The sequence below is a fragment of the Loxodonta africana genome, chromosome 22 (genome assembly GCF_030014295.1).
Source record: "Loxodonta africana isolate mLoxAfr1 chromosome 22, mLoxAfr1.hap2, whole genome shotgun sequence".
In the NCBI taxonomy this organism is placed as follows: domain Eukaryota; kingdom Metazoa; phylum Chordata; class Mammalia; order Proboscidea; family Elephantidae; genus Loxodonta; species Loxodonta africana.
Window position 1 is genome coordinate 31,468,578 of NC_087363.1, and position 15,436 is coordinate 31,484,013.

The window sequence follows — 15,436 nt, forward strand, 5'->3', positions numbered from 1 at the left end:
GGTCGGGAAGGAGGGAGAAGGGAATTCACTAGATAGTGGACAAGAATTATCTTAGGTGAAGGGAAAGACAATGCACAACACAGGGGAAGTCAGCACAACTGGACTAAACCAAAAGCTAAGAAGTTTCCTGAATACAACCAAACACTTCAAGGGACAGAGTAACAGGGTTGGGGTCTGGGGACCATGGTTTCAGGGGACACCTAAGCCAATTGTCATAACAGAGTTTATTAAGAAAATATTCTGCATCCCACTTTGGTGAGTGATGTCTGGGTCTTAAAAGCTTGCCAGCGGCCATCTAACATGCATCAGTTGGTCCCAACCCACCTGGAACCAAAGGAGAATGAAGAACACCAAAGACACAAGGAAAATATGAGGCCAAGAGACAAAAGGGCCACATAAACCAGAGACTCTATCAGCCTGAGACAAGAAGAATTAGATGGTGCCCGGCTACCACCACTTGCCGCCCTGACAGGGAACACGACAGAGTCCCTGACCGAGCAGGAGAGAAGTGGAGCGCAGAACTCAAATGCTCTTAAAAAGACCAGACTTAATGGTCTGACTGAGACTAGAGGAACCCCCAAAGACATGGCCCCTGGACTGTTAACCCAGAACCAAAACCATTCCTGAAGCCAACTCTTCAAAGATTGTACTGGACTATAAAACACAAAATAATACACGTGAAGAGTGTGCTTCTTAGTTCAAGTACATACACAAAACTAAATGGGCAGCTCTTGTCTGGAAGTGGGATTAGAAGGCAGAAAGGTGGAATGGACACAGGCAATGTGGGTAGAAAAGGGGAGTGTGCTGTCACATCACATTATAGGGGTTGCAACTAATGTCACATAACAATATGTGTACGAATTTTTGGATGAGAAGTTAACTTGAGCTTGTAAACTTTCATCTAAAGCACAATTAAAAAAAAAGTCCAGCAAGTTCAAGTCCACCAAGTGCTCCTTGGAAACGCTATGGGGCAGTTCTACTCTGTCCAATAGGGTCACTATGAGTTGGAATCAACTTGATGGCGACGGGTTAGAGGGACATTGAAAGCCAGATTTACAGATGATTTTTATGAAAATGGGAAGATTTAATGAAATTCCCGAAAAGATAAATGAGAATTTCCTATTTAAATAATTTTGCTTTAAAATTTGATGTTCATTATTTGTATCCTGCTTTTTAATTTTTATATTTTGAATATTTTAGAGGAAAAGTAACTCTTGGAACACATAATAATTGTAAATTTTCAATTTTTTACATTTAATTTATATTTTTTGTAAAAATATATTCAGGTATTGTATACTTGAATACACCTCATTTTAATCTTCAGATCGTCAGGACAAAAATTACATTGATTATGTTATTGATTATAACAACATAGTGATTTTGCTAAAATAAAGGCAAGAAAACATGAATTTTAAGTGAATTATGTAGGTCTTTTATTACCCATCTAAATATCATTGGCACATCAGCAGAATACCCAAACATGCACAATGAAAATTAAATTTACTCATCTTTTGATATTCTGCTGAATTTCAGTCAGTATAAAAACTATGGCTTTATGTTTTTCAGTTTTATCATTAGGAAAGCGTTTGTCAAGGTGGTTATTGTTAGGTGCCATTGAGTCAGTTCCAACTCATAGCGACCCCTATGTACAAACAAAACACTGCCTAGTCCTGCGCCATCCTCACAGTCGTTGCTGTTAGAGCCCATTGTTGCAGCCACTGTGTCAATCCATCTCGTTGAGGGTCTTCCTCTTTTTCCCTGACCCTCTACTTTACCAAGCATGATGTCCTTCTCCAGTGACTGATCCCTCCTGGTAACATGTCCAAGGTAGGAGGATAGAAAGTAATTTATTGTTGATTTATATTATGTTGTTTATGGTGTTGTTAAATACACATGGTATGTGCTTCCATTTGTATTCATCTTTGTTGTTGTGTGCCATCCAGTCAATTCCAACTCATAGCGACCCCACAGGACAGAGTAGAACTGCCCCATATGGTTTCCTAGCCCGTAATCGTTTACAGGAGATGGCCAGGTCTTTTCTCACATATGTGAGCCTCTTGAAGGGATTGTGCAGTGTTTGGCCCTTCAGAGTCTTTCAGTTTATACTTCTATCAAAAACAGGTGGCAGGGCCAGTTTTCTTACACCCTGGGTAACAGTAGCCTTTTATCAAAACGCGAATCTTTGCCAAGCTGATGGGACAAAGGTAAACACACTTATTTTTTGAGTGAGGATGAAGGTTGAGCATCATTTTCATGTCTCTGAAAGCCATCTGAATTTTTGTTTCTCTGAATTGGGCAGTTCTATTCTGGCCTATAGGGTCACGACTCGATGGCAGTGGGTTTTTTGTTTTTGACTTTTTGGTTCTTCATGGTTTGAAACAATCCTCTGATATCCTGTCCCAACCATTCTAGCTGCTTCAGCCTCCCTAAATTTGGATCTATTCAGCTTAGCAAGACTGCTGTCCCCTCCTTGGACTCCACTTCGCTGGACTATGGTTGCATGAGTGCCCCCAGGCGCACAGCTGATAGACACGGAGGTTCAACTTGTGTATTCCTTCTCTGAAGTACCAGAGCTCTGCAGTGCCCTGTTTATAGGAAAATCTTCAGTAAGTAGCTCCATCAGCCTTATCTAACATGGAAATTCAGGAGAAAGTGAATTTCCACACAGGGCCCTTTCACTGTTCTTGCCACAACTTACCTTGGAAATGCACAGGGTCACAATCCGAGCCCATCTAAAGGGCCAGGATCTCTCCTTGGCCTGTCTCCTGGGCCAGAACCACCCACTGCTCTGCTCTGGTGAGGCCTGTCACTTCCCTCTACCTTACTGGGGTTTCATAGGGTGAGGTCCTAGGGGTGGTGGTGGAACGGGCACTAAAGCAGTACTCAGGACTCCATATAGAATGCTGATGGGTAAGAAAAAAGAAAGCATTGTCTTCTCAGCATCCTCTCCCCTCACTTTGTAATTGCAGTTCGGTGGGTGATTCGCTCAAAGCAAGGGAAGGCAGTTAAAGTTGTTGCCTAACAGGGAAAAAAAGCACTGCAATTGACTCAGCTCCTTGCTTTATAAAGCAAACAGCACAATTCAGATGTTCTGTTTTTATTAATCAAAACAAGAGCGTATTTGTCTCTCAAGATCTCTGTCAAGGATTCAAATAATCAGATCAAAGCCTCATGTGTAGAACATCTGTTCCCAACATGGAAGAGCTTCATTCTTCAGCTCAGTGGTGGTCACCGCAATGGGATCAAACCTCTAAGTCCCAAGGCTGTCTTCTAACTAGAGTATAATGGAATAATGGAAAACAGAAAGCTCATCACACTGGAAAGCCGTCCTGAAGAGCCATTCTCGTTTCCTCATTACCACCTTCACCTCAGGTACCCACGTGGGCTAGATATGCGGGTGGGCAGCACTCCATTTAAGCCGTTTCCTCTTCCATTGGTTTCTGGAGTTGAAAATTTGATTCTTCACTTCTCTTCAGCAGTCTACCATATTTTTACGCAAATATCGCACATGCCTCCTACATCTGTTTGCCAACTGCTCCCTCGCCTGAGGTATTTTTTAAGCACTGCTATGCATACAAAAATGGGGGGGGGCAGTAGAGAGGGAAGGAGTGGGTGGCAAACAAATGTAGATGTTAACTTTAATGACTTGGCCAGCTTCTTACACTCTTCCCTTCCCAGGTATGTTCTGTAGTGCTCTATTCACTTCCTTGCCTTTTTTTTTTTTTTTTTTTTACCACCATGAAAGCTTTCCTTAAAAGTTTGCCCATTTTTAAATCAATGAAGTCCTACCACATGCATCTGTGATTTGGTTCTGTTCCATGTTTGAGATCCAAAGCCAAAAACCAAACCCACTGCCATTGAGTGGATTCTGACTCCTAGTGACCTTAGAGAACAGGGTAGAACTGCCACATAGGGTTTTCAAGGCTGTAAGCAGACTTCCACATCTTTTTCCTGAAGAGCTGCTGGTGGGTTAGAACCACCAACCTTTTGGTTAACAGCCCAAGCATTTTAACCACTGCACCACCAGGGCCCCCTGATGTTTGAGATACACCAATACTATTGTGTGAAGCTGTAGTTTTTGACAGCAGTATGGCATTCTTTTGCATGAACGTCACGACAAAGCCATTGGATACATGGCTGTCCAGTATGGACTGTTTCACAGTGCCCTATCAAGCCATTGTACAGCTTGAGGCTTTCAATTTAACTTTTGACACTGTGGATCATGTTTTTGTATTAGTTTTCTGACACCTCATCCCTAAATTTTGTGTTCTACCCAAGTGCTTCACCCTAGTCCAGGCCCTGCTGGTCCAAGTTCCTCACGGAGTTGCGGGGGGGGTGGGGGGAGGGCGAGGGCTGGCATATATGTTGTTGCCTACAATACCAAAGCCTCATTCGATGTAATTGCAATGTTTAATTTTTGCTAACCTGGTGGGTGAGTAATGGCTTACTGGAATATTAATATACATTTGCCATTGCTGAGGTCAATCACAATTTTGTTTCTTGGCCATTTCGCTTTCCCCTTCTGTGAAATGCAGATTCATGTCTATTATCCATTTAAAAATGTTCTTGTGGATGTGCAGTAGCTCTTCATATATTCTGTATGTCAGTCTGGTCAGTTATGCATGTTCCCTTTATCTTTTTAGCTTGTAGTGTTCTTCATTTTGATAAATTTGACTATGTTAAGCTTTTCCTTCAGTCTCTGTCACTTGGAACTGGTTTTTGTATATGGTATGTAGTGGGGTCCAATTTCAGCTTTATCTAAATAACCACCCAAATGTTCTACACCTTTACTGAAAAGTCCCTTTTCCCACTGACCTGCAATGCTAGCTCTAAAATGTCTGTATGTGCCTACGTCTTATTCTTTCACTGATCTGTATATCCATTCCTGTGCCAGTGTTACCGACACTACCTTTATAGGTAGGTCTTGACATCTAGTAGAGCACATCTTCTCTCTTCCTTCAAGTGTCTTCACCCTTTGTATTTCCAAGGAAGTTCCATAATCACCTTGCTAAATTGGATTAACTTTCATATTAAGCTTTTAAGTGGAATGTCAAAAATATGATTTTAGGCAAAGTTCTGAAAATGTTTCATAGTTTTAAAAGGTTATTTAAATGAAACATCCCGCTGCAGTTCTTTGTTGAAAACTGCACTCAGTATACATCCTCACTTGTTAACCTACATCAACAGCCCTAGCTTGTAACAGCGTCTGGTTCTGTCATGTACTAGGAACAGAATCTGAGACTTACCACCTCACTAGGTACAGAAATAGTTTCTTCTCCAAGCCCATTTTAAACCACACAGTGAAGAAGTTTTGTGACGCAGAAGGCCATCACAAAAGGTCCTCCCCAAATGAAGCGGATTTTCAGCATATCCGATAGTATCTTCGTAAACTAAACAGTAAATTAGAAAAAGCTCTCCCTAAAAACTAAACTGTCACTCTTTCAAAAACCAGAACACCAAAACACAAGTCTTAACAGATCTGATTCTGCCCTGAGAGACGAACTATGCATGTCAGACGTACCGCCACGATGGCAGGGTCATCCGGCAGGTAACGTGGAAGGCAGCCCCCTTCTAATACTCTGTGTTCAGATGATGTGGTTTAAGTGTCCATGTTGTCAGTTCAAAGTGGAGTTGGGAGTTACTGCCCTTTCTAAATCTGTCACAAACTTGTGTGAAGATGCTTGAAGTCTAAATCCAGGTAGTTTCTCATTATTTTAATGGAACAAAGCTATCAGGGGGGGCTTGGTGGGGGGGGATAGCTATTTGGCTGCCAGTTTTTCCTTTTTTTTTTAGCTCTTTGTAGTACAAAGATTAGTACCCTAGATGCCTTTAAACTGAGGCGCCCTTGCTCATTTGAGCAAAATTATACACATGCCCACAACAAGAGGCCAGGCGGAAGAAGTCTTGGCCACAGACTCGAAACCCAACCCAGATGCTGAGTCAATTGTGACTCATGGTGACCCCATGTGTTTCAGAGAAGAAGCTCAGAGTCCTGCAACTGGAGATGATGGATTCTCTTTCTCACACAAATCCTGAATCAATCACAATGATCAAGGCTGAAAAACCTTATTGGTGTGATTTAACCTAGGGCCAAGTGCTAAAGAAACCTGGCAAATAATCTGACCTAGAGGCAAGGGACCTATCATTACAACTTAGCATGTGTATTTTTCTCAGCATGATGTGGACTAGATAAACTTGATACCCTCACAAACAACATGATGACAAGGAAAAAAAGGTGACACAATCGAATGAATTAAAAGTTTAATTCTGAACCATTTTTTATAACCGCATTTTCTCTTGAAGCATTGTATCACAGCAGGTTACAACAACTTTGGGATAAAAGGCAACTGTCCAAAACAGGGTTCCAAATAACACCTCTTACTGACCCCTACCCATACATATCCCAAATAAAGTTTTTGATCAAAAACATGAAATAGATCCACCTGCTTATTTTAAGCATATTAAAAAGGAAACTAATTGGACCATTTCTATTTGTCTATTTTATACAAAAAAGGCTACACAATGTTACACTTTATTCAGATTACAATTAGAGTGATTATGAATTAGTGTTCTACACCATTAATCAATTCTTAAAAATTAGAAATTGCTGTAGCAGTATTCACTATAACTTAACACTACAAGAGACTTAAAAAACTAACAGTTACTGTAAAAAAAAAAAAATTAAAAAACTACTTCAAAGCAAGCAAAGTCAGTACCATTACAGATATTTAAAAAAAAAAAATTTAACAAGCAAGGCTAGGGTTTGATAAATTCCATCCCGTGATCCATTCTCTTGTGCATTCTTCACTTCTTGAGTCACTCCCAAAATCCATTTGTATTGTTACTCCTCGACCAAAAAGGACCAGAACAAAAAGTTTACTTCAGTTGTTCCCATAGGAAACTCAGCTTGGTTAGTGTGTCAGGCACTTTCTGAGATACCAGCCCACCCCTCGAGCCCTCTCGGCAACTCTACAGGCCAATCACAATGCAAGTTCAGACAATACAGCTGTATAAAGAGAGAAAGGCTGCTATTAACGTTTACAACAGCAAATGTTACTCATTTGAATATTAAGTTGCAAAAGCTGCGGCAAAAAAAAAAACATTAAAATTAATAACTTTCACATGACCATTTAACAACAAGAAATCTGAGAACACTCCAATGTTCCAAGACATCTCCTGTCAAAGTGTATCTGTTTTTGTGGCAGATTTACAATTAGGCCTAAACCACTCCCACCCTACCAACCAAGTCTTTCTGAAGTTCTGTAGGCAGAGTAAAAGTATTTACCCAACTGGCTTGTTTAACTTCTTACCTAAAGGAGGATTTACAGGTCAGTATCAAACCAGGCCAGCTGATTGCTGTCACCTGGAGGCAGCCCATCCATGAGGTCTTGGGCATGCCCCAGATCTGGCAGCCCATCAACTGGATAGTCAGCACCAGGGTGGTGGCCACCCATTTCATGCTCCATCATGGGGTCCATACCCAAGGCATCCTGGCCATATCCACCAGAGTGGAAAGAACGATAGCTGGGATCTAGAAAAGCCAGGGGTGGCAAAAAAATGGGAAAGGGAAGGAGAGAGGAAAGACAGACATACAGGTTAACACAGTTGGGAGTACCCAAGAGCAGCAAACTTGTCACAAAGTACTATTTTCTAGCCTCTTTAACATCTTTCTTCAACCAAGCAAGCTCAGTGCCAATCCTCACAACAGCCAGGCCACCCATGAGGCTACATAGACAAGACATGTTTCCACCCAGGGCAGACCAGTAGGTTCCAGTCATCCCATGAGTCTACTCCTGTACGTTTTGTTTTCTACCCTGGCGGAGACGGAAGGTCCTGGGAGCAGCAGCAGCAATCTACTGTGTGCCTGACCACCCAGGCAACAGAAAGTCATGGGCAGGAGATCTAGCCACTAACAAATAAGAAATCTGGTAGATGTAATCTACCAGCTGAAAAGCCCAGATGATACCCACAAAAGTACTAAAAAAGCTCACGGTTTCCAATGAAACCTTTACATGTTTCATATTAAGGGTTGATTTATTAACATACCTATGAAAGTAAGAAGCCTATGAGCTTTAAGTGTTTGCTAATTAGGTAAAGCCAGGCTAGATTATATATTTAAAATGAAGTTACAGCTCTTAGTAGTCTACCCCATCCTCCATCACCCAGATTTGACTTAACTGTTCAGAAAATAACCCATGGGAATACAACCACGTAAATATCCACTGCAGATCTGAGGTTGAGATGGGAGTTCCCATATTCTCACTTCCCTGGGTAGACTGTAAACACAGGTATTACAGGTTCTCTGACCAAAATGTAAATAAAAAGCCATGCCAACTGTAGCATCCTGCACTGCAAAGGTCCAGCAGTAGTAACATGTTATTTGTTGGTGCAACCCTGTTGCCGGCTCAGTGTGTGGCTCTGAATTCCCTATGCTCCATTAAAGATACTGTCGCTGACTCTGGAATTACAAAGAACTAGCTTTAACTGCAGCCACTGACTTTGCCACCAACACTGGTTTCCCAGATGAGCAAACTGGCTCTTTCAATAGAGCTTTAGAATTTTAGTTTGATCTGGAGTTAATTGAGAAATACAAGACACATACCATCCTGGCGATATCCAAGGGGCTCTCCCTGGGCACCAATATCAAGTCCAAGGTCAGCAGTCTAGAGAAACAGGTACAAGGAAGAAAACAGCAAAATAAAAATCAACTTATACTCTCTAATGTTTTTGAAACATGTTAACTTTCCATTTGCAAATACGTATTAAGCACCTACGTGCCAGGTGGTAGACGACACAACAGCAAATAAATAGGGAAAAGCATTGCCCCCAGTAGCTGACATTCTAGTGGGAAGAGACAAAGCAGAAGAGTAGCTGTGTGGCTGGAGCAGAATAAATGAAGGGAGTAGGAACGCATGAGGTGAAGCAGTGAGGGGCAGCATGCAAGGCCTGGTAGGTCACTGGGTGAGATGATAACCCAACACTGCCATCTCCTTTGGACCCTGGTGCCCAAATCCACCCGTCCAATGAAGGAAATGCAGTGTTTTTATAAAACAGCTTATTCAATCTAAAGACCTGAAGAGTTTGCTGCTTTACATTTAAACAAAATCGCTCTAGCAACTATGATGAGAACAGACTGGGGGCTGGGGGAGGAGGTGAAAGAGAAACAAGACAACCACTTAAAAGATAATGGTGGCTGGAACAAGATAGATGCAGCAGAGGTATTTAGAAGATGGTCAGATCTAAGGCAGAGCCAACAGGAATTGCTGACAGGATATGTTATAGGAAGGAAAGAACAGCCAAGGATGACTCCAAGACTTCTGAACTGATCAACTGGAATGACAAAGTTGCCATTAACTAGGAAGCAGACTATGAGACACAGGTTTAAGAAAGCGTGGATGGGGAAAGTTCAGAGCTCAAGTTTGGACATGTTAATAAGATGCCTACGAAAAACCCAACTAACAAATTACTCACTGTTTGGCAATTTGCACCCCCCCCCCCGCCCCAATATACAGGATCTCTTGCCAGTCATTCAGCAAATATAATCCACTGAATGAGTTAAATAAACTTTCAGGGTGGCTCCAATTTTATTAGAAACTGTTTGAATGAAGACCTCTTGGGTATACATGGAGGACAAATTCATAGTAGAAATTCCAAGAAGAAAAAGAGATGACTAGATGAGCATTAAAAACAAACTATCGAATTGACCTCCAAGACGGCAGTGCTAATTTAGGCTCTAATCAACACTAAGACTGCCTCCTTCTTTACATACTTTTGAAAAACCTTCAATCTGATAAACATTTTCATCTATGTACTTTATGAATTTTAATGTTAAGTAGCACAACTGTTTGTAATGACTCTGAACAGACTGTTTAAAGCTTGTAGTTCATCCAACAGCAGTTGCTGAGTTGCTGGATAGCATAAAGAATGAACATTCAAGCCAAGGACAGTCAGTACGAATGCATGTGTGCTGAGTGTTTTGAGGGAATAGAACAAAAAGATGCCTTACTTGCTCTAACGAACTATTGAATAAAGGTGCTCACACTGCCTACCTCATTCCAAGCCATCGGCTCCGTTCTGAAGAGAGAACTGGTCAGCTCAACTGAAAGCCGTTTCTTGTAATCCTGTGGCTTGTCCTCAGACATTCGGAACAAAACAGCAGCTGCATATGTCGCTGGGAGAGCAGGGGAAAAAACCCTTGAGGAGACGCTGAGGTTTCGCTGTGCATACCCGCTAAAGGCTTTGCTTCCTTTTCTACTTACCCACACCTTCATTCCTAGAGTGAAGCAATTCTGTCAGAGGAGCTGTGGCTCCCTCAGCTTCAATAGCTTCTGCAGCCTCCTTGTCCTGAGCTAGTTCACAGAGGACCCCTGCAGCTACTCTTTGGATATTTTCAATGGGAGAATAGAGTAGCTAAAGAGAAAACACAACCCAAACAAAAACTAATTAAATCTAAAGTTACAACATGGCAGGCACCCCACTGGCATGCAAACTGTCCTAAATTGGAGTGTAACGGGCATTTGCACTGTTCATATTAAATCAATGTCTGTAGTCATGTCCTAGGGTGTTTAATGCTCTGGAGCAGTGGTTTTCTAGAATATCTGTAGCTATGAATGCTTTCTTCTGAAACAATTTTAATTGAGATAAAACTTGGAAAACCCAGAGTTGGTTGAGGGCCTGTGCCCCAGCAGCCCAGGCCAGCTCACCTCTCTCCAACACTGAATACTCCGAAAACTGGAGTATAAAAGTCCCCTCCCTCTTCATGAGGCTCTAGTTAGTCCTCAAGTTCCTCCCTTTACTGCCCAAGAAAAATGGAGAACTTTCATAAAATTAGCTATTCAACTTAAAGGGAAACCACATACTGATATTCTATTTTTTGTACTTTGGCAGGGGGCCTGGGCAGGGTTACTATCTTAAAATGGTGATAACAGGTGAAATGTTAAATGCTAGTCCCCCTGTTTTAGTCTTCAATTTTCTGAAATTCTGCTGACCACTAAAATCCTGAAATTTTACTGACACATAAGATCGACACCTCACTTAAAATCAACATACCTGCACAAACAACGGAATGGTATTTAGTCCTCTGATTACAATTCGGTTGTGAACATCCCGAGCCAGGATGTGAAGGGCTCCAGTACAACCTTCAACTATTTCTTCCATGCGGACTCCCTCCTGTCAAAGGCAACATGATTAACAAATGACGCACTCTCCTCTCTCAAATCTGTAAGCTTGGAGGCTTTTCATTCTGGTTCGCGATCACTACTGAAGTTATCCACATCATATATCCCCAAGCACACTGTCATCGAGTTGATTCTGACTCCTGGCAGCCCCCACATTCTTGGCTATAATCTTTATGGAAGCAGATCGCCAGGCCTTTCTTCTATGGAGCCGCTGGGCGGGTATGAACTGCCAACCTGTGGGTGAACAGTCAAGTGCAGACTGTGTGTGCCACTCGGGGTCCTTTATATACTCAAAGTTCCTCATAATTTGCAATTAGGTAAGGAATGAAACAGGATTCCATCACAGCCAATATTATAGATCGAACTGTGTCCCCCACAAAAAAAATTCTGTTTAAGTCCTAACCACTGTACCTGCGAATGTGACCTTGCTTGGGGAAAAAGGTTTTTCTGTGCAGATATCACCAGTTAACTAATGAGGTCATAGCGAGTAAGGTGGGTCCTAATACCTTCTGAGTGGTGTCTTATGAAAGGGGAAGACAAAGACACACACAGGGAGCAGACAGACACCGTGTGGCGGGGGAGGCGGGTGCACGTATAAGCAGCGAAGAAACACCAAGGATTTCCAGCAGTCACCAGAAACTAGGAGAGACATGGCACAGTTCTTCTCCTGAAGCCCTCAGAAGGAGTCAATGTGGCCGATACTCTGATATGCATGTCTAACCTCCAGAAATACATTTCTACTCTTTAAAGCCACCCACCTTGTGGTATTTTGGTACAGCAGCCCTATGAACCTAAGACAGAGCATGTCATTGATAGGGGGCCTCATGGCAGCATTAATTCCAAGCAGCACCCCTCCTCCACACACAGTGCTGTGCCAGAGGCAGCTCTGATATACTTCCAGACCCCAAAGACAACTTTCTTAGTGAGGTACCAGCCATTCTGGGTAAAAAGCATATAAAGAGAGATGGGAAGTAATGTTCAGACTATATTTTTTTCATATGCCTCCTTAATTTTTGTAGATCTATGTGTATTTGTTGAAAAATTTACAAAGTTTAATCACCAGCTGCTAAAATTGTGCTGTGCTGCCAGCGTAAAAGCAACAGATACCTTCTGATAGCTGCTCCCATGACTATTCCCAACTGACGGCCTGCACAGAAGGAAGGTGGCTTTTGCAGTGTCAGTCTCATCTACTTCCTCTATTTCTGGGTTTCTAAGTTTTAAAAATGGTTATGATTCTGCTATTTTTAGCAGTTTTTGAAAACTTTATTTTTATGCGGACACAAAACAGAACAAATTTTAAAGTAAAAGATACCCTCTGCATTCTGTTAAGCCACCCCATGGACACTGGCCAATACCAAACATAATGAATGCAAAAAACCAAAGCCCCTAACATGAGTGAATACATAAAACAGCCAGCAATGAGGACTCCCAAAAATCTGTTCTGGCAAGGCCTGTCCTCGTTTTCTTAAGTAACTTAATTACATAAGAGGGAACTCTTCAGGTCTGAGTCCTAAAATAAATTTTGAGGATTCAAAAGTGTCTTCATATTTCCTATATTCCTACTATGTTCACACAGTTATATCCATATACATTTATAATAAAGCTAGTATCAAGACTCAGTCTAGGGTGAGAATATTATGGGTGAAGATATGCCACTACTTATTCTTGCATTTGTTACATATTTTTAGGTTCATGACTAATAGTTTAACCTCTCCAGGAGAAAAGAGTCAAAAGGCATGGTAAGTATTTACAGGCCGAACTCACGCTGGAGTAGGGGATGGTATCTGCAATCAGCCAGACTCAGACTGAAATGATGGCTCTGCTGCACCCTAAGGCAGTGAAGCTCTGTTTGGGTTCAGCGAGACCACTGTCTGACGCGCCGGAACACACAGCAGTAAGCCACACCCACACTCCCTCTGCAAGACTGACACTGCAAAGGGCATGGCCAAGGACCTGAACCCTGTATCATTAGGGGCCCCACTATTTCGTATCTTCTCTGCAGCCACAGAAGGCACTTCAGTGTTGTCAGTCATAAGCAGCCCATCAGGAGAGGGGGCAGAGGGAGAGAAAGGAGGGACCAAGAGAGCTGATGATACTGGGGATTTATGCATTTTTTTAATAGCCAGGATTCACTATTAGGATTTGCCTACCACGAACTGCTGCTGTGTTCCACCCATGGACGTGCGGCGCTGGGTGTCCTGATGTGCTCGAACCAGCAACTGAACTAGTCGTGGAATGGCACCCTGCTCACGCAAAGGTGCGTGATTTGCTGGACAAAGGGCAAGGTTTCGAATCAATCCAACAGTAGCCTGCAGATAAAAAGAAGAACAAAGAATGAACTGGCATACACCTTAACAAATCACTGGTTCACCTCAAATTCCCACCACACTGCATCTGTCAGTGTCAGCTGGGAACAGCACTGACTGCACACATACTTTGGAAGCCACACCCCCACCCCAGCCATACTTCACATTCACTGAAGAGCACAAACTCCCCTCTAACCGTCTCTTGTATCTAGACCACCATCCCATAGGCAGAGCTAGAGATGGTTCATCTACAGTTCTGCAACATTCTACTTTTTGACTACCTTTATCAGAGGCCAATGGGATGGCGGATGTAGGAGTTTAACCACAACTGGTAGTCCATAGTGAAGGCGAACAGCATTCTGGGCCATCTCTGCTTCCTGGTGTCGGCTGGTCAGATGACGAAGAGCACAGATGGCAGGCTCAGTGATGTCCTCTCTGTCACCAGCACGAAGGACAGTACGCACGAGAGCCTCAATACCTCCCACTTGGCATACCATCATCTTGTTCTTATAATTATTGCAAGTGAGGTTAGAAAGAATCCCAGCTGCACAGGTGACCACATTTATATCGTCTGAACCCAGAAGCTGAACCAGAGTCCCAAGAAGACCTTCCATTCCTTCCTATGGAGATAAAATAGATGCTCAGTACATACTCATCTTGACTCTTATCACAGTGGCACCAATTTATACAGAATTTACCTGTTTAGTTGCAGCATCTGAAAGATTCCTAAGAGTCCAAAGACAGTTCTGAACAAGACGTTGACTTGGATCTGTCAGGTGAAGTCCTAAAGCTTGCATTCCACCTAGAAAACGTAAAAAGGATCTAAGACAATGACTATCAGCTAGAAGTTCGACTATCCGCATAAAGGTATTCTCCAGCCTTCGAAGGCATCCCTCTTATTTCCAAAGTTAACCCCTCCACCTAAAGTACTTTATTTTCTCTCATTTTCTAGGACCTTGCTCAGCTTCCCTTTTCCAGTTTGCCTCAGTAGTGACTTCTGTTAAATATCTACTGCTTCTCCCCTATGTGGAAAAACCCTTCATTCATCTCCACTACACCCCCGTCCCAGTAATATTCCTATTACTTATATTGTTTCAACCAATCATTTCAAGAAATAATTGCTTGAGTGCCAGTCCCGGTTCTGGAGTTGGAGATACACACCAGTGAGCAAAATATTCAGAAATCCCTACCCTCACAGAGTTTATTTTCTATTTGGAGAAGACAAAAAATAAATATACAATTAATAAACTGGAAGTATATAGTATGGTCAGATGGTGTTAAGTGCTATGGAGAAAAACAACAGAGGAAAAGGGAAGGGATATGCAATTTTAAGTAGAGTAATTAGATCACCGTGATGTGAAAGTGACATCTGAACAAAGAGCCAAAGAAGCTGGCCGATTCCTAGAATAAGAATGGTGCAGAAAGCACTGGAACACTTCTTGCCAAGAACTGTAAAAAGTATAGTCACTGACTCCTAAATTTCACAACTTCCATCACTGAGGACCCTTAATGAAGAACATTAAGAGGACAAACGGAAGCCAAATTCCCCACGCACTAGCTTAACTTCAGCCATCTCTTTCCAGCTCGACTCACTTCTGAATGCACAGTACTCTTCCTTGTCTCCTTGTCTGTCCTTCAGGTTAAGTTCCTCAAATCAGGCTTGCTTTACTTGCTGTAACTGTCATGGCACCCTGTACTTTTTCTTTACAGCGTTTATTACAACTAAAATCTACCTCCCCAACTAGACAGGGATTGTGTCTATTTGGCTCCTTCCTCATAGTAGCTCCAGCTTCTTAAAGAGTGACTTGCATGAGGCTGATGCTCAATCAGAATTTGTTAAATGACTGGGAGGGGACGGGGGACTCCCCTTCACCTTCTCTCTCTCATAGAGCTCATTCCCTCCCTCTAACTCTAAGAGAATGGATCTAACCCCAGGTACCCATCAGAATGGTC

At 42.3% G+C, this 15,436-nt stretch overlaps 1 protein-coding gene across 3 annotated transcripts in view; it reads right to left on the reverse strand.

Moving 5' to 3' along the window:
* Window positions 1-6,246: 6,246 nt before the first annotated feature.
* Window positions 6,247-15,436, reverse strand: part of CTNNB1 (catenin beta 1) — a 40,136-nt gene continuing 30,946 nt past the window's right edge. The window contains exons 8-16 of one of the 3 annotated variants that reach the window (XM_064274762.1): window positions 14,182-14,285; window positions 13,765-14,103; window positions 13,328-13,486; window positions 11,050-11,169; window positions 10,260-10,410; window positions 10,050-10,171; window positions 8,603-8,663; window positions 7,311-7,531; window positions 6,247-6,847 (exon numbers count right to left, since the gene is read on the reverse strand). In XM_064274762.1, the coding sequence (XP_064130832.1) occupies window positions 7,323-7,531; window positions 8,603-8,663; window positions 10,050-10,171; window positions 10,260-10,410; window positions 11,050-11,169; window positions 13,328-13,486; window positions 13,765-14,103; window positions 14,182-14,285 (1,265 nt within the window). In that variant the 3' untranslated portion in view covers window positions 6,247-6,847; window positions 7,311-7,322. Of the gene's footprint in view, window positions 7,532-8,602; window positions 8,664-10,049; window positions 10,172-10,259; window positions 10,411-11,049; window positions 11,170-13,327; window positions 13,487-13,764; window positions 14,104-14,181; window positions 14,286-15,436 lie in introns of all 3 variants that reach the window. The other 2 variants (XM_064274760.1, XM_064274761.1) reach the window with 2 other exon arrangements.